At 44.2% G+C, this 18,440-nt stretch overlaps 1 protein-coding gene across 2 annotated transcripts in view; it reads left to right on the top strand.

Moving 5' to 3' along the window:
- LOC128702514 (nucleolar transcription factor 1-B) overlaps positions 1 to 9,523 on the top strand; it is a 65,389-nt gene extending 55,866 nt beyond the window's left edge. For both annotated transcript variants that reach the window (XM_070079944.1, XM_070079945.1), the window contains exons 10-14: positions 2,235 to 2,375; positions 3,611 to 3,702; positions 5,059 to 5,236; positions 5,537 to 5,620; positions 8,381 to 9,523. In XM_070079944.1, coding sequence (XP_069936045.1) covers positions 2,235 to 2,375; positions 3,611 to 3,702; positions 5,059 to 5,236; positions 5,537 to 5,620; positions 8,381 to 9,430 — 1,545 coding nt within the window. In that variant the 3' untranslated portion in view covers positions 9,431 to 9,523. The remainder of the gene's footprint in view (positions 1 to 2,234; positions 2,376 to 3,610; positions 3,703 to 5,058; positions 5,237 to 5,536; positions 5,621 to 8,380) is intronic.
- The last annotated feature ends 8,917 nt before the right edge of the window (positions 9,524 to 18,440 follow it).

Here is an 18,440-nt window from a genome sequence, read left to right on the forward strand (position 1 = left end):
GAATCTCCCAAGAGCACAGTGTCATCAGCAAAGAGCAACTGTGACAACTCCCACTTTATGTGTGATTCCTTATCTTTTAACTCCACGCCTCTTGTCAAGACCCTCGCATTTACTTCTCTTACAACCCATCTATAAAAATATTAAACAACCACGGTGACATCACACATCCCTGTCTAAGGCCTACTTTTCTTCTTCTTTCTTTCAACACACCGGCCGTATCCCACCGAGGCGGGGTGGCCCAAAAGGAAAAACGAAAGTTTCTCCTTTTACATTTAGTAATATATACAGGAGAAGAGGTTACTAGCCCCTTGCTCCCGGCATTTTAGTTGCCTCTTACAACACGCATGGCTTACGGAGGAAGAATTCTGTTCCACTTCCCCATGGAGATAAGAGGAAATAAACAAGAATAAGAACTAGAAAGAAAATAGAAGAAAACCCAGAGGGGTGTGTATATATGTGCTTGTACATGTATGTGTAGTGTGACCTAAGTGTAAGTAGAAGTAGCAAGACGTACCTGAAATCTTGCATGTTCATGAGACAGAAAAAAGGACACCAGCAATCCTACCATCATGCAAAACAATTACAGGCTTTCGTTTTACACACTTGGCAGGACGGTAGTACCTCCCTGGGCGGTTGCTGTCTACCAACCTACTACCTACAAGGCCTACTTTTACTGGGAAATAATTTCCCTCTTTCCTATGTACTCTAACGTGAGCCTCACTATCCTCGTAAAATCTCTTCACTGCTTTCAGTAACCTACCTCCTACACCATACACCTGCAACATCTGCCACATTTCCCCCTTATCCACCCTGTCATACGCCTTTTCCAAATCCATAAATGCCACAAAGACCTCTATAGCCTTATCTAAATACTGTTCACTTATATGTTTCACTGTAAACACCTGTGATCTTTTATTGACAACATTTCACCCACACAGTGGGCTTTTTAAAGTCACAAACAGATCTAGACTTATCGCCACAGAAGACAACACTCAATACCGAAGAATCCTGGAATCATCGCTTATCTCTATAACCAACAATTTCAACCAGAACAATGGCTTCTATAACATAGCTGAACCACTTGCCAAGAAACTTCTTCATCGCTATCCCACATAAGAACATAGAACACTGCAGAAGGTCTGCTCACAACTTGTCCAATACCCCTGCCAAGCTACCCAAGATTTTAGACTCTATAACCCCACCTGGTAGATCATCAGATGCAACATTCTCCACCTGACATCAACATTTTGAACCTGACTATAAATACTCATGTACCTTCCACCCCAGGTAGATCTGTTTGTGACTTGAAAAAGCCCACTGTGTGAGCGAAACATTGTCAATAAACATTAAACTGCATGTGTTTGTTTCTATCCAATACAGTGGTCAGAATTAAGCAATTTTGCCAATATCACACAAATTTCAAAAGATGCCAATTTCCAAATAGGGTCCAGAATAAACAAGACATTCCTGGCACTAAAATAATGTTTCCTCTGTTCATTAGTCACGTCCCCAGGCCCCTCTTACATTTCTTTTGCTTTCCACTTTGAATTTTTTTTTCTCACACAAAAAAATAAGATTTACTGTTATGCAGACTACTGCGTTAGTGTAGAAATGGTATAAATAATATCAGCGCACTTGTGAAAGAATATTACTCGCCAGTTGACGTGTATTGGACGCTTAGCATGATTTGTTTACTTTTGAACTTTGGTAAAAATCGAACATTTCTGCTACTTTGAGCTCAATTTCAAGGTACTTGTCATTGTAAAACCAGTCAAAATCATCTCGATTTCTGTAATGTCTCTCATTCTATACAATGAGACCAGGAAAACTAGAATACAACAACAAATACCATATGAAAATATAGTGCAAAGTAGTTTTAATCCAAAAACACAGTCAAAGTTTTTTCTCATTATGCACTGTGTGCTGCAGGATTTTTTGTACTGTGCACACTGACCACATAGACCCATTCTTTCATATGTAGGCCTACCAGCTTTCTCCCACTAGATTTGAAGGCGCTAGAATTTATGCGTACTAGTGCATCATGGACACTGGCACGTAAGCCATACTAGTACGGCCAAAACCCTGAAAGGGTTAAGGGATTTTAGTGCATTCGTAATTTGGTCCTGACCAGAAGGTGCCAAACCATCATCTCCCAGAAAATTGTTGTACCCATATTAGTAGTAGTAGTATTATGATAATCGTAAGGAAAACTAACTCAGCCAATTTCTCAACAGATCTGGATTGCTGAGGAAAAGAAACTGCCAAACAAAGAAGCTGTGACATATAAAGAATGGAAACAGAAGTTTCAGAATCTTGAGAAAGAAGACAAATTGAAGCATATCATTACTTCACTCAGAGAGTTCTATGAGTATAAGGCAAGTGCTTTTGTAGCTGCTAAAATCTGAAGGGCTATTGCTCACTATAATACATATAATTTACAAAAAAGCTGCACTTTTGAGAGAAAACTAGACATTTTCTTCCATCCCAGACCATTATTTAGTCTAAACTGGATGGTTTTTATCATCACTGGACATATCATTCAACTTTTTTCTTTTTTCTTTCTCTTGCATCTTGGTTTTCATACTTTTGTGACTTGCTAATAGTTGTCCAGAAAGCAGTGAAACACTTGATAATTTCCTCTAGACACTGTGGAATTTTTGTGAATTGCTTCAGCCACAGCTGTTTTCAGGATCAGCTGAAGCTTCAGGACCCCTAAACCCACAGGGGCCCCAGAAGCAACTTTAGTCCACATTGCTTAAAATTTTTGGGTCTACTGTAATTTAATTAGTGTAATTAAATACAAAAAGATAGTTTTGCTGGTTGTGAAGGATCCCCATAACAGTTTCAGGGCCCCAAAAATGCAGGTCCAAAATGCAGGTCCACTGCTGATTATAAATGATGAACACATTACACTATTTCCACACTTCTCATCCCACCTACTGCACACATTTAAATTTTTATAAAAAATTACAGATTTTTGGAAAAGGGCACGTACTTTGAGTGGCAGGTGACCAAACTTTTTTTATTCTTAAGAAAATTAATCCATATTTATTTTCCACCAAGGTAGTGAATGTAGATGAATAGTTTTTGGGACTTGATGAACAGTTGGAGTGTAAACAGGGTAATATTTTGTGAAGGGATTCAGAGAAACTGGTTAGCCAGACTTGAGTCCTGGAGGTGGGGAAGTACAATGCCTGCATTTTAAAGAGAGGTTTGGGATATTTGCGGTTTAGTGACGTCTGAACTGTCAATCTGAGTGCCTCTGCAGGATAGGGATTGTGTGAATGTTGAAAGTTTCTCTTGCTTTGGGTTGCACTGCCTTGATGGCAGACTGCCAACTAAGTGTACATTCTCTTGATTTTTGTTCATGCCTCAATTTTGGCTGCAGAAGAAAGTTTGTGGTTGTGCACAGTTTGGATTAAAAGTAATAAACTGTATAAAACAAAAAGATTGCATTTAATGTTGATATTAATCTGTTAATGTTTAAATTAATGTTCCACCATAGTTGAAATTTGTTTTATACATTACTGTATTACTATCAATCAGCATTTTTTCCTTGTTGTGTATTTGCCTTGTGAATTACCCTAATTGCTTTTATTTTGCTTCACAGAAAAGTGCAGATGAATATGTGGAGAAAAATCCTGATTTTGTATTTCCCATCATTCAGGGTCCTAGCAAAAGTGATGTACAGCTCTTCCTTGAGTGAGTAATATTGTTCCATTTTGTGTATATTCTGATTATATACATGGGTACCTTGAGTTGCAGTATTATATACATGGGTACCTTGAGTTGCAGTATTATATACATGGGTACCTTGAGTTGCAGTATTATATACATGGGTACCTTGAGTTGCAGTATTATATACATGGGTACCTTGAGTTGCAGTATTATATACATGGGTACCTTGAGTTGCAGTATTATATACATGGGTACCTTGAGTTGCAGTATTATATACATGGGTACCTTGAGTTGCAGTATTAATCTGTTCCAGATGTATCGTAACCCAAGACTATTATATACATGGGTACCTTGAGTTGCAGTGTTATATACATGGGTACCTTGAGTTGCAGTATTAATCTGTTCCAGATGTATCCTAACCCAAGACTATTATATACATGGGTACCTTGAGTTGCAGTATTAATCTGTTCCAGATGTATCCTAACCCAAGACTATTATATACATGGGTACCTTGAGTTGCAGTATTAATCTGTTCCAGATGTATCGTAACCCAAGACTATCGACTCAAAACCACAAAATAAGATTCTATGGTAATTCATCCCAAAACCCTGTAAGGGCAACTTTTACTGCAGCCTGCACTTTGCATGCTCAGATGTATTATTTTTATAATCAGAACTAAGTGCTGAATCTACAAGGGCTGGCTTAAATATAACATGCAGGCATTGTCCTCCATCTGCTTCTCTCTTATCTACAGTAATAAGTCTTTCCATCTGTGTGATAATTTCTGCCTTATTTTCATTAGCTTGGATTCATCGGCCAGTAAAATATCCTGTCATTGCTTAATAAGAGATGGTTGATGGTGGAAAGCCATACTCGGACACCAATGCCCTTCTAACTCCTGCATCTTGTTTTTTAACCCTTTTTTGAGCTTCGTAGATATCCTGGTCGTTGCACACTTTAGGGGCCATGATATGATAACACAGATAGCATAATTAAAGAGCAAATGCATATCATATATCCAATTTTTCACCACAACTCAAAACTAAACTTCTTTGAGGGGCAAATTATAACTCAGAACTATGGTAACTCCCTCTCATTGTAACACAAGAGACTACTGTACTGAGACATGTGTAACTTTTATCAGATGAGCCATTCCTTATCCATCCTTCAGAATGCTTTCTACTCTGGTAGCATTGCTGTTTTTTTTTGTTCTTGGTAAATCTTGTATACTTATTTGGTAGCTTCCCTTCTCATTAATGAGGCATATGAGATTGTGCCCTATTCACAGATAGGGCATTCTTTAATTACATTTATTGATAGTGTAACTTTTTATCCCCCATATTATTCAAGGTATTATAAGAAATGTTCCTATATTTTCAGATACAGGAGAATGCCAATGCTGCCTCCCACCAGACCTACCATGATGTATTATCATGAACTCCAGAAGGCTGGAGAGTTGGACCAGTTTTCAGGTTCAGAGAAGCTCGTGGTGGCAATGGAGAGGTACAAAAACCTGCCCTCTTCAAGAAAACTACACTACAAATCTTTACTAGATAAGGTAAAGTGATCAGAACTGTTCACAAGAAATTTGAATATGTAGTGAATTGATAACGGCAGAAATTAATAATGATGAAAGCAAATTAATAATGGTGCTAGTGCCTTGTGTTAAACTGTGAATGCTACACCTCACTCTTAGATTATTGTATTTACAATGAAACATTGAACTTTTGCTTGGCCTCACTACCTAGGGAATGAGACATAGCCAGGTATGGTTTTAGGAATGGTAGGGCAGCTCCAATTCAAAATTTCAGGGTTACTAAAAATTTAGCATAATGGCAGAAATTCATTTGTTTTCCAGAAAATGGAGAAGTACAGAATGCAGATGGATGCCTGGGAAGAGAATCAAGACGAGTTAACATTGTTTATGAGAGCGAGACTACTTGTGAGTACTGTATAACATTACTGTTCCTCTTGAGCAAAAGAGATAGAGCTAGATAGATACAGTGGTCCCTTGATAGTAGTCGAGCTCGATAGTTGTCCTTTTCGGAAATTGTCGCGTTATTTTAGTCCAAACATTGGCTCACAAATGGTCAGTTGACTCGCTAATAGTCGTTCGTCCTGGACGCGTACTCACGGCTCTGAGCCACCTCGGCCTCCCTTCCCAGCCAGTGTGCCATTGTTTACCAGTGAGCGATGGTCCCCTCACATGTTCATACGAAATTTCATAATATTCGATTCATTTTAGTGCTTGCAAGTGCTAAATAAGCTACCATGGCTCCAAAGAAAGCTCCTAGTGCCAAGCCTTTGGTAAAGGTGAGAAATATGATTGAATTTAAGAAAAACATCATTGAACAATATGAAAGTGGCGTATGTGTGGCCGAACTGGCCCATCGTGGCCAAGAAAAAGGAAATCAAGGATGCTGTTGTTGCAAAGGGGGTAAATATACTGACAAAAATGAGATCACCAGTACTCGAAGATGTTGAAAAGTTATTATTGGTGTGGATAAACAACAAACAATTAACAGGAGATAGTCCTATGACATACATTATTTGTGAAAAAGCTAGGCAGTTGCATGACGATCTAGTAAAGAAATTGCCTGCAAAGAGTACTGATATTTGTGAATTTAAGGCCAGCCAAGGTTGATCTGAGAGGTTTAAGAACCATAGTGGCATACAGTGTAATGAGGCATGGCGAGGCTGCCAGTTCAGACAAAATTGCAGCTACAAAATTTGTAAGTGAATTCAAGGAGTACATAGAGGCTGAAGGACTGAAACCTGAACAAGTGTTCAGTTGTGACGAAACAGGCCTCTTTTGGAAGAAAATGCCAAAGAGGACCTACATTACTCAGGAGGAAAAGGAACTGCCAGGACACAAGCCTATGAAAGACCGGCTGCTGCTCATGTTCTGTGCTAATGCTAGTGGGGATTTCAAAGTGAAGCTGTTACTAGTGTACCATTCTGAAAATCCCAGAGCGTTAAAAAAAAACAATGTTATAAATTGTGTGTTTTGGAGATCTAATAATAAGGCTTGGGGTCACGAGGGAAATTTTCATGGAGTGGTTCAATGAAGTGTTTGGCCCTAGTGTGAAGAATTACCTCCTGGAAAAGAAATTGGATCTCAAGTGCCTCCTGCTAATGGACAATGCACCTGCTCATCCTCCAAACTTGGATGACCTAATTCTGCAGGAGTTTGGGTTCATCACAGTAAAGTTCTTGCCCCTGAATACCACTCCTCTCCTCCAGCCCATGGACCAGCAGGTCATTTCAAACTTTAAAAAAACTATACATGAAAGCAATGTTTCAAAGGTGCTTTAATGTGACCTTAGACACTCACTCGACCCTAAGAGTTTTGGAAAGAATACTTTAGTATCCTCCATTGCATAAGCCTTATAGGTAAGGCTTGGGAGGGAGTGACTACCAGGACTTGGAACTCTGCTTGGAAAAAATTGTGGCCAGATTGTGTCCACAAGAGGGATTTTGAAGGGTTTGTGGCTGACCCTGATGAGCCTGTGTCAGTTGTGAACTCTATTGTGGCACTGGGGAGTTCCATGGGGTTGGATGTGAGTTTGGAGGATGTGAAAGAGTTGGTGGAGGACCACAATGAAGAGCTAACCACAGAGGAGCTGCAAGAGCTTCAGCAGGAAGAGCAACAGATCGCAGCTCAGAATCTTGCTGCAGAGGAGGAAGAGATATGGAAGAAGGTGCCTTCTTCAGAAATTAAGGGGATTTTCGAAATGTGGGGTAGGATGGAAAGATTTATGGAGAAACATCACCCTGAGAAGGATGTTGCAAGCCATATTGGCAACTTGTACAATTGACAGTCTTGGCCCATTTTAGGGACGCCAGAAACAGAGCTCTGGACACTTTTTGTTTTTTTTTGCGAGACAGGACTCCAGTGACTCTCAAGCTGGTCCTAGTGGCATTAAGAAACAAAGAAGTAACCCCAGAAAAGGACTTGGTACCTAAGGTGTTGATGGAAGGGGATTCCCCTTTTAAACGGTAAATAATCCAATCTCTCTCCTCCTCCAGTCTTCCATACACTAAGAAGAATCGCCAATGAAGGTAAGTGTTATGCTGTTAATGTTTCATTCATCATATGCCATTGTATTGTTTATGTACTACATCTATATTTCATGTAAAAAAAATTGTTTTAATACTTCTGGGTGTCAGGAATGGATTAATTGTATTTACATTATTTCTTATGGGGAAAATTGATTCAAATTGATTTTGACAATCGTCACACTTCTAGGAACGGATTAACGACAATAAACGAGGGACCACTATTTATTTGCATATTTTCAACACGCTGGCAGTCTCCCACTGAGGCAGGGTGACCCAAAAAACAAACCCTTTCACAACTCCACCTAGGAACCAATTAAGTTAAATTCTTATACAAGAAATACAAGGAGAAACCAGGGCAGTAGAGATGTAGTCAGTGTCTAGGTGATGGAGACATTGGGGTTAGTGACTGCATTGTGTAAAATGTTTGGGTGTCTATCTAGGTAAAGGAGTGGTAACAGCTAGTAAGAGAAAAGTGAAAAGTCATTTTCAATTCAGCAGATATATTTTTGGTTGCTATCTGGTTAATTATTTTAAAACTGTAGCAACTTGTGTAGTTTAATAACAGCTTAAGAAAATAATGTTTATTTCTTATTAATCTTATCAAAATATATAAAACTTATTTAACTAATGTTTTTCACAGGGACGTAAAATTAAGAAAACGGAAAATCCTAAGAAAACCGCCCCATCTGCAAGTACCCGTCGTCAACTGTTAAAACCATCCGAAGCATTTGAAAATACGATTAAATTTGAAATGTCCATCCCAAAGTTTCTTGATGAACCATGCAAACCTCCTAAGAACCCTTTTATGCTCTTCCGTATGAAGTTAAAACATTTGGTCCAAGATAAATGTGAATCACAGTCCCAAGTTAGTAATGTGTGTTTAAAAGAATGGAAAAACCTGTCAAAGGATGAGAAGCAAAGATATACTGAACGTTGTGAAGAACTTAAGGAAAAATATGCAGAACAAGTGTTACAGTATGTGAAAAACATGAACAAAAATTTGCGTAGATTGTACGTTGGCGTTCATCGCAAGACATTGTTTACATTCTTTCAACGTGATATATTTGAAGAAGTGTATCCTAATAAGAAGTATCCTGTTTATTTGTTAAGCCCACGGAAGCAGAAGACGGTGAGAAAAACCACCGAGGATAACTTCTCCGGAGAAGTGAGCGATGACGACTTTACTGCCGATTCTTTCTCTGGCAAGAACAATAATAAAAATGTCGAGTTTAAAAAGAATGAGAACAAAAGTGATTGTTTACAGTCTAAAGATAAGTTATCCAGTGATGGTTATGTGAAGTCCAAGGCAGTGGAAGGTACAAGTCATAGTGACGCTGCAAAATCAAAGTTAAAAAAAGGCAAAGAAATATCTGCACCAACTGTTTCTATGTTTGAAACCAAAGTAAAATACTTAGGAACTAAAACTCTTGATTCATTCTCTAGTGATGACGATCAGAGAATACAAGATGCAAATGTAAAAACATTTGAGGAAGAAAGTACAAAAACTGAGAGTGACTCAGAATGTGACATTGAACGCAGCCAGTCACCTTACAAAGGCTCAGCTGAAGCCTCATTGACCACCATACCAAATAAACTTGAATCTGATGACTGCAGCAGCAGTGATGGTTACTCACATACACATGTTATGCCAGCCAGAAAGACTACAAAATCTATCAGAAAGAAAGTATGAAAGTAAGTTTGATTATTGTCTTGGTACACAATAAATATTTGATAGTCCACAACAATGGTTCTTTCCTTTGGTTAAAATAAAAATTCCATGTGATCAATGTTTTTTATTGTCTTACAAGTAAGTTAACTTAATTGTTAATATTTTGTTAACCAAACTACATGTAAAACTTGCTTAACCTGTGACTGTCACAAGTCCCTCTCTAAAACCACATGTAAAACTTGCTTAACCTGTGACTGTCACAAGCCCCTCTCTAAAACTACATGTAAAACTTGCTTAACCTGTGACTGTCACAAGCCCCTCTCTAAAACCACATGTAAAACTTGCTTAACCTGTGACTGTCACAAGTCCCTCTCTAAAACCACATGTAAAACTTGCTTAACCTGTGACTGTCACAAGCCCCTCTCTAAAACCACATGTAAAACTTGCTTAACCTGTGACTGTCACAAGCCCCTCTCTAAAACCACATGTAAAACTTGCTTAACCTGTGACTGTCACAAGACCCTCTCTAAAACTACATGTAAAACTTGCTTAACCTGTGACTGTCACAAGACTCTCTCTAAAACCACATGTAAAACTTGCTTAACCTGTGACTGTCACAAGCCCCTCTCTAAAACCACATGTAAAACTTGCTTAACCTGTGACTGTCACAAGCCCCTCTCTAAAACCACATGTAAAACTTGCTTAACCTGTGACTGTCACAAGCCCCTCTCTAAAACCACATGTAAAACTTGCTTAACCTGTGACTGTCACAAGCCCCTCTCTAAAACCACATGTAAAACTTGCTTAACCTGTGACTGTCACAAGCCCCTCTCTAAAACCACATGTAAAACTTGCTTAACCTGTGACTGTCACAAGACCCTCTCTAAAACTACATGTAAAACTTGCTTAACCTGTGACTGTCACAAGACTCTCTCTTAAACCACATGTAAAACTTGCTTAACCTGTGACTGTCACAAGACCCTCTCTAAAACCACATGTAAAACTTGCTTAACCTGTGACTGTCACAAGCCCCTCTCTAAAACCACATGTAAAACTTGCTTAACCTGTGACTGTCACAAGCCCCTCTCTAAAATTGTCATTCTATGTCGCAAAATTTTTTAATTTTTTTTATGAAATGATAGAGAATCTTTTCCCGATGGTAATGACACCAAGAGTACGAAATTTGGTGAAAAACTCAAGGAATTACGCTCCTGTGTGTCTTCATGGGGGGCTCCTTGGTGTGGTGAAGAGGCTCTTGGTCTGAGGAATTAGAGCTGTCGGTCTCCTTCCTCAGACCAAACCTAATTACCCCCCTAATCCCCCATTCCCTCTCCCATCCTCCCCTTTTTCCTTTCCTCCTCCCCACCCCTCCCTTTTGCCCTTCCTTTTTGGCGTTTGGGATTTTTTCCCACAGGCGCGCTAGCTCCTAGGTAGGGGAAAGGGTGTCAGGGTCCATCCCATTCCCATTCCATGGGGAGGTAATTAAGTGCTTGGGGAGGTTATTAGGTGCTAGGGGATATTAGGGGCCTGGGGAGGATATACAGGGCCTGGGGAGGTTATTAGGGGCCTGGGGAGATTATTAGGGGCCTGGGGAGGTTATTAGGGGCCTAGGTAGGTTATTAGGATCCTGGGGAGGTTATTAGGGGCCTGGGAGGTTATTAAGGGTATGGGGAGGTTATACGGGACCTGGGGAGGTTATACATGGCATGGGGAGGTTATTAGTTGGTTGGGGAGGTTATTAGCGGCTAGGGGATGTTATTACGGGCCTAGGGAGGTTATTAGGGGCCTGGGGAGGTTATTAGTTGGTTGGGAGGTTATTAGGGGCTAGGGGATGTTATTACGGGCCTAGGGAGGTTATTAGGGGACTGGGGAGGTTATTAGGGGCGTGGGGAGGTTATTATTGGCCTAGGTAGGTTATTCGGATCCTGGGGAGCTTATTAGGGGCCTGGGGAGGTTAAGGGTATGGGGAGGATATACGGGACCTGGTGAGGTTATACTGGCCTGGGGAAGTTACACGCGGCGTAGGAAGGTTATTAGGGGCCTGGGGAGGTTATTGGGGGCCTCAGGACGTTATACTGGGCCTAAGGAGGTTGAGGGACCTGGGGAGGTTATTAGGGGGCTGGGGAGGTTATTAGGGGCTGGGTAAGATATATTCTGCCTGGTGAGGTTCTATTGGGTCTTAGCAGGTTATTAAGGGCCTGGGGAGGTTATACAGGGCCTGCAGAGGATATACTGGGCCTAAGGAGGCGATTAGGGGCTTGGGGAGGTTATTAGGGGGCTGGGGAGGTTATTAGGGGCCTAGGGAGATCATACATGGCCTGGGGAGGTTATTCGAGGCCTGGGGAGCTTATTAGGGGCCTGGGAGGTTATACACTGCCTGGGGAGGTTATATGGGGCCGGGGAGGTTATTGGGGTCTGAAAAGGTTATTAGGGGCATAGGGAGGTTATTAGGTGCCTGGGGAGGTTATACAGGGCCTAGGGAGGTTATATGGGGCCTGGGGAGGTTGTATGGGGGCCTAGGGAGGTTAAACAGGGCCTCAGGTTGTTATAAGGGGCCTTGTTTACCTGGAGAGAGTTCTGGGGGTCAACGCCCCTGCGGCCCGGTCTGTGACCAGGCCTCCTGGTGGATCAGAGCCTGATCAACCAGGCTGTTACTGCTGGCTGCACGCAAACCAACGTACAAGCCGCAGCCCGGTTGTTCAGGTACCGACTTTAGGTGCTTGTCCAGTGCCAGCTTGAAGACTGCCAGGGGTCTATTGGTAATCCCCCTTATGTATACTGGGAGGCAGTTGAACAGTCTCGGGCCCCTGACACTTAATGTATGGTCTCTTAACGTGCTAGTGACATCCCTGCTTTTCATTGGCATCGTCTGCCAAGTCTTTTGCTTTCGTTGTGAGCGATTCTCTTGTGTAAGTTCGGCACTAGTCCCTCTAGGATTTTCCAGGTGTATATAATCATGTATCTCTCCCGCCTGTGTTCCAGGGAATACAGGTTTAGGAACCTCAAGCGCTCCCAGTAATTGAGGTGTTTTATCTCCGCTATGCGTGCCGTGAAAGTTCTCTGTACATTTTCTAGGTCAGCAATTTCACCTGCCTTGAAAGGTGCTGTTAGTGTGCAGCAATATTCCAGCCTAGATAGAACAAGTGACCTGAAGAGTGTCATCATGGGCTTGGCATCCCTAGTTTTGAAGGTTCTCATTATCCATCCTGTCATTTTTCTAGCAGATGCGATTGATACAATGTTATGGTCCTTGAAGGTGAGATCCTCCGACATGATCACTCCCAGGTCTTTGACATTGGTGTTTCACTTTATTTTGTGGCCGGAATTTGTTTTGTACTCTGATGAAGATTTAATTTCCTCGTGTTTACCATATCCGAGTAACTGAACTTCATATTGTTGAACTTCATATTGTTTTCTGCAGCCCATTGAAAGATTTTGTTGATGTCCGCCTGGAGCCTTGCAGTGTCTGCAATGGAAGACACTGTCATGCAGATTCGGGTGTCATCTGCAAAGGAAGACACGGTGCTGTGGCTGACATCCTTGTCTGTCAGATATGAGGATGAGAAACAAGATGGGAGCGAGTACTGTGCCTTGTGGAACAGAGCTTTTCACCGTAGCTGCCTCGGACTTTACTCTGTTGACTACTACTCTGTGTTCTGTTTGTGAGGAAATTATAGATCCCTCTACCAACTTTTCCTGTTATTCCTTTAGCACGCATTTTGTCCTAATGGTCATGTGCTAATGCGCCATGGTCAAACTTGTCAAAGGTTTTACAACGCCTGCGGAGGCTATACGGGGCCTGGGCAGGTTATCAGGGGCTTTGGGAGGTTATTAGGGGCCTGAGAAGGTTATTAGGGGCCTGGGAAGGTTACACGTGGCCTGGGGAGGTTATTAGGGGCCTAGGGACGTTATTAGGGGACTGGGAAGGTTACACGTGGCCTGGGGAGGCTATTAGGGGCCTAGGGACGTTATTAGGGGCCTGGGGAGGTCATACGTGGCCTGGGGAGGTTATTAGAGGACTGGGGAGCTTATTAGGGGCCTGGGGAGGTTATACAGGGCCTGGGGAGATTATACGGGGCCGGGGGAGGTTATTGGGCTGGGGAGGTTATTAGAGGCCTAGGGAGGTTATTAGGGGCCTGGGGAGGTTATAAGTGGCCTTGAGAGGTTATTAGAGGCCTGAGGAGGTTATTAAGGGCATGGTGAGGTTATATGGGGGCCTAGGGAGGTTATTAGGGGCCTGGGAGGTTATTAGAGGCCTGGGGAGCTTATTAGGGGCCTGGGGAGGTTATACGGGGCCTGGTTAGGTTATACGGGGCTGTGGGAGGTTATTGGGGCCTGGGGAAGTTATTAGGGGCCTAGGGAGGTTATTAGGTGTCTGCGGAGGTTGTAAGTGGCCTGGGGAGGTTATTAGAGGCCTGTGGAGGTTTTTAGGGGCCTGGGGAGGTTAAACGGAGCCTGGGTTGTTATAAGGGGCCTGGTGAGGTTATACAACGCCTGCGGAGGTTATACGGGGCCTGAGCAGGTTATCAGGGGTCTGGGGAGGTTATACTGGGCGTGCGGAGGATATACAGGGCCAGGGAGCTTATTAGGGGCTTGGTGAGGTTATACTGTGCATGGGGAGGTTATTAGGGGCCTGGGGAAGTTATTAGGATCCTGGGGAGCTTATTAGGGGCCTCTGGAGGTTAAGGGGCTGGGGAGGGTATACGGGACCTGGGGAGGTTATACGGGGCCTGGGAAGGTTATTAGGGGCCTGTGGAGGTTATTAAGGGCCTGGGGACGTTATACTGGGCCTAGGGAGGTTATAAGGGGCCTGGGGAGGTTATTAGGGGCCTGGGTAAGATATACTGTGCCTGGGGAGGTTGTATTGGGTCTGAGCAAGTTATTAGGGGCCTGGGGAGGTTATTCAGGGCCTGCAGAGGATATACGGGGCCTAAAGATGTTATTAGGGGTTTGGGGAGGTTATTAGGGGCCTGGGTAGGTTATTAGGGGTCTAGGGAGGGTATTAGGGGCCAGGGGAGGTTATTAGGGGCCTAGGGAGTTTATTAGGGGCCTGGGATGTCATAGGTGGCCTGTGGAGGTTATACGGGGCATGGGGAAGTTATATAGGGCCGGGTGAGGTTATTGGGGCCTGGGGAGGTTATTAGGGTCCTAGGGTGGTTATTAAGTGCCTGGGGAGGTTGTAAGTGGCCTGGGGACGTTATTAGAGGCCTGTGGATGTTATTAGGGGCTGGGGAGGCTATACTGGGCCAGGGAAGTTATACGGGGCCTGCGCAGGTTATATGGGGCCTGGGGAGGTTATACATGGCCTGGGGAGGTTATACATGGCCTGGGGAGGTTATACATGGCATGGGGAGGGTATTAGGGGCCTGGGGAGGTTATTAGCTTCGGGAGGTTATTAGGGGCCTGGGGAGGTTATTAGAAGCCTGTGGAGGTTATTAGAAGCCTGTGGAGGTTATTAGAAGCCTGTGGAGGTTATTAGAAGCCTGTGGAGGTTATTAGAAGCCTGTGGAGGTTATTAGGGGTCTGAGGAGATTATTAGGGGCCTGAGGAGGTTGTAGGGGCCTAGGGAGGTTATTAGGAGCTTGGACTTTATACGTGGCCTGGAGAGGTTATTAGAGGCCTTGGAGGTTATTAGGGTCTGGGGAGGTTATACGGGTCCTGGGGAGGTTACATGGGGCCTGAGGAGGTTATTAGGGGCCTAAGGTGGTTATTAGGGGCCTGGGAGGTTATTAGGGGCCTGGGGAGGTTATTAGGGGCCTGGGGAGGCTATTTTGGGCCTGAGGAGGTTATACGGGGCTGGGGAGGTTATACATGGCCTGGGAAGGTTATTAGAGGCATGCGGAAGTTATTAGGGGCCTGGGTAGGTTATTAGGGGCATGGGGAAGATGTACGGGGCCTGGGGAGGTTATACGATGCATGGGGAGGTTATTAGGGGCCTGTGGAGGTTATACAGAGCATGGGGAGGATATACAGCGCCTGGGGAGATTATTAGGGACCTGGGGAGGTTATTATGGGCCTGGGGAGGCTTTTAGGGGCATGGGGAGGTTATTAGGATCCTGGGCAGGTGTATTAGGGGACTGGGGAGGTTATCAGGGGCCTGGGAGGTTATTAGGGGCCTGGGGAGGTTATTATAGGCCTAGGGACGTTATACAGGACCTGGGGAGGTTATTAGGGGCCTGGGGAGGTTATAAGTGGCTTAGGGAGGTTATTAGAGGCCTGTGGAGGTTATAAGTGGCCTATACAGGCCTGTTGAGGTTATTAGGGATATTGGGAGGTTATTAGGGGCCTGGGGAGGTTATTAGGGGCCAGGGGAGGTTAGGGGCCTGGGGAGGTTATTAGAGGCCTGGGGAGATTATTAGGGTCCTGTGGAGATTAGGATTCTGGGGAGCTTATTAGGGGCCTGGGGAGGTTAAGGGCCTGGGGAGGTTATACGGGGCCTGGCGAGGTTATAGGAGGCCTAGGGAGGTTACTAGGGGCCTGTGGAGGTTATTAGGGACCTGGTGAGGTTATAAGTGGTCTGGGGAGGTTATCACGGGCCTCGGGAAGATATACTTAGCCTGGGGAGGTTATATGGGACCTGGGGAAGTTATAGGGGCCTGGGTAGGTTATACAGGGCCTGGGTAGGTTATACAGGGCCTGGATAGGTTATACAGGGCCTGGGGAGGTTATAATGGGCCTGGGGAGGTTATTAGGGGCCTGGGAAGGTTATAAGTGGCTTAGGGAGGTTATTAGAGGCCTGTGGAGGTTATAAGTGGCCTATACAGGCCTGTGGAGGTTATTAGGGATCTTGGGAGGTTATTAGGGGCCTGGGGAGGTTATTAGGGGCCTGGGGAGGTTATTAGGCGCCTGGGGAGGTTATACATGGCCTGGAAAGGTTATTAGAGGCAGGTCATGTTATTAGGGGCCTGGAGAGATTATACAGTGCCTGGAGAGGTTATTAGGGGCCTGGGGAGCTTATCCTTCACCTGGGGAGCTTATCCGGGGCTTGTGGAGCTTATCCGGGGCCTGTGGAGCTTATCCGGGGCCTTGGGACGTTACCTGGGGCCTGGGGACGTTATGAATATCCTAGCCTATCGGACACTTTCCTTGGCTATCCCAGCCTATCCTGCAATATCCTAGGTAATCCTATCCTATCCCACAATATCCTAGTCTATTCTAGACTATCCTACCCTATCACAACACTATCCTAGGCTATCACAGCATATGCTAGACTATTTCACACTATCCTTGACTATCGTAGAGTATTCTAGCCTATCTGACAATCCCCAAGTTTCCTTGATAATCTCCCTGTTTCCCTGCTAATCTCCGTTTCCTTGATAATCTCCCTGTTTCCCTGCTAATCTCAGTTTCCTTGATAATGTCCCTAAATTCCCGCTAATCTCTTAGATTCCCTACTAATATCCCTGATTTCTGCTAATCTCTGATTCTCTGCTAAGTTCTTTGATTTCCTGCTAATCTCTCAAAATTCCTGATAATTTCCCTGATTCCCCGCTAATCTCCATGATTTCCTGCTATCCTGACATCAAGGAACATGTAGAGGATCCTGAGGATCAAGGTGGTCCATGTGGAGGCATCATGACATCAAGGTATATGCAGAAGAACCTCATGATCAAGGTAATACTGACATCAAGGAACACAAAGAATCCTGAGGATCAAGGTGGTCCATGTGAAAATATCATGACATCAAGGTAGAGGATCCTCATGATCAAGGTAATACTGACATCAATGAACATATAGAGGATCCTGAGGATCAAGGTGGTCCATGTGGAGGTGGAGGTATCTTGATGCTGAGGTATCCCCAGGATCAAGGTATTCCTGGGGATGAATGTACTCTTGATATCAAGGTACATGTCCATCAAGGTGCATGTACAGGATCCTGGGAATGAAGAAAGTCCAACAGAAAAAACCCAATTTTAAAAGTAGAAGAGAAATAATTTTCTTGATTCAAAAAGTACTCAAGGAAGGTTCCTTGATGTTGGTGAGGGGCTCTTGATTTAGGGCCCCTCAAGGAAGGTTCCTTGATGTTGGTGAGGAGCTCTTGATTTAGGACCCCTCAAGGAAGGTTCCTTGATGTTGGTGAGGGGCTCTTGATTTAGGACCCCTCAAGGAAGGTTCCTTGATGTTGGTGAGGGGCTCTTGATTTAGGGCCCCTCAAGGAAGGTTCCTTGATGTTGGTGAGGGGCTCTTGATTTAGGACCCCTCAAGGAAGGTTCCTTGATGTTGGCGAGGAGCTCTTGATTTAGGGCCCCTCAAGGAAGGTTCCTTGATGTTGGTGAGGGGCTCTTGATTTAGGACCCCTCAAGGAAGGTTCCTTGATGTTGGTGAGGGGCTCTTGATTTAGGGCCCCTCAAGGAAGGTTCCTTGATGTTGGTGAGGGGCTCTTGATTTAGGGCCCCTCAAGGAAGGTTCCTTGATGTTGGTGAGGGGCTCTTGATTTAGGGCCCCTCAATGAAGGTTCCTTGATGTTGGTGAGGGGCTCTTGATTTAGGGCCCCTCAAGGAAGGTCCCTTGATGTTGGTGAGGGGCTCTTGATTTAGGGCCCCTCAAGGAAGGTTCCTTGATGTTGGTGAGGGGCTCTTGATTTAGGGCCCCTCAAGGAAGGTTCCTTGATGTTGGTGAGAGGCTCTTGATTTAGGGCCCCTCAAGAAAGGTTCCTTGATGTTGGTGAGGGGCTCTTGATTTAGGGCCCCTCAAGGAAGGTTCCTTGATGTTGGTGAGGGGCTCTTGATTTAGGACCCCTCAAGGAAGGTTCCTTGATGTTGGTGAGGGGCTCTTGATTTAGGACCCCTCAAGGAAGGTTCCTTGATGTTGGTGAGGGGCTCTTGATTTAGGACCCCTCAAGGAAGGTTCCTTGATGTTGGTGAGGGGCTCTTGATTTAGGACCCCTCAAGGAAGGTTCCTTGATGTTGGTGAGAGGCTCTTGATTTAGGGCCCCTCAAGGAAGGTTCCTTGATGTTGGTGAGGGGCTCTTGATTTAGGGCCCCTCAAGGAAGGTTCCTTGATGTTGGTGAGGGGCTCTTGATTTAGGGCC

The sequence above is a fragment of the Cherax quadricarinatus genome, unplaced genomic scaffold (assembly GCF_038502225.1).
Source record: "Cherax quadricarinatus isolate ZL_2023a unplaced genomic scaffold, ASM3850222v1 Contig53, whole genome shotgun sequence".
In the NCBI taxonomy this organism is placed as follows: Eukaryota; Metazoa; Arthropoda; class Malacostraca; order Decapoda; family Parastacidae; genus Cherax; species Cherax quadricarinatus.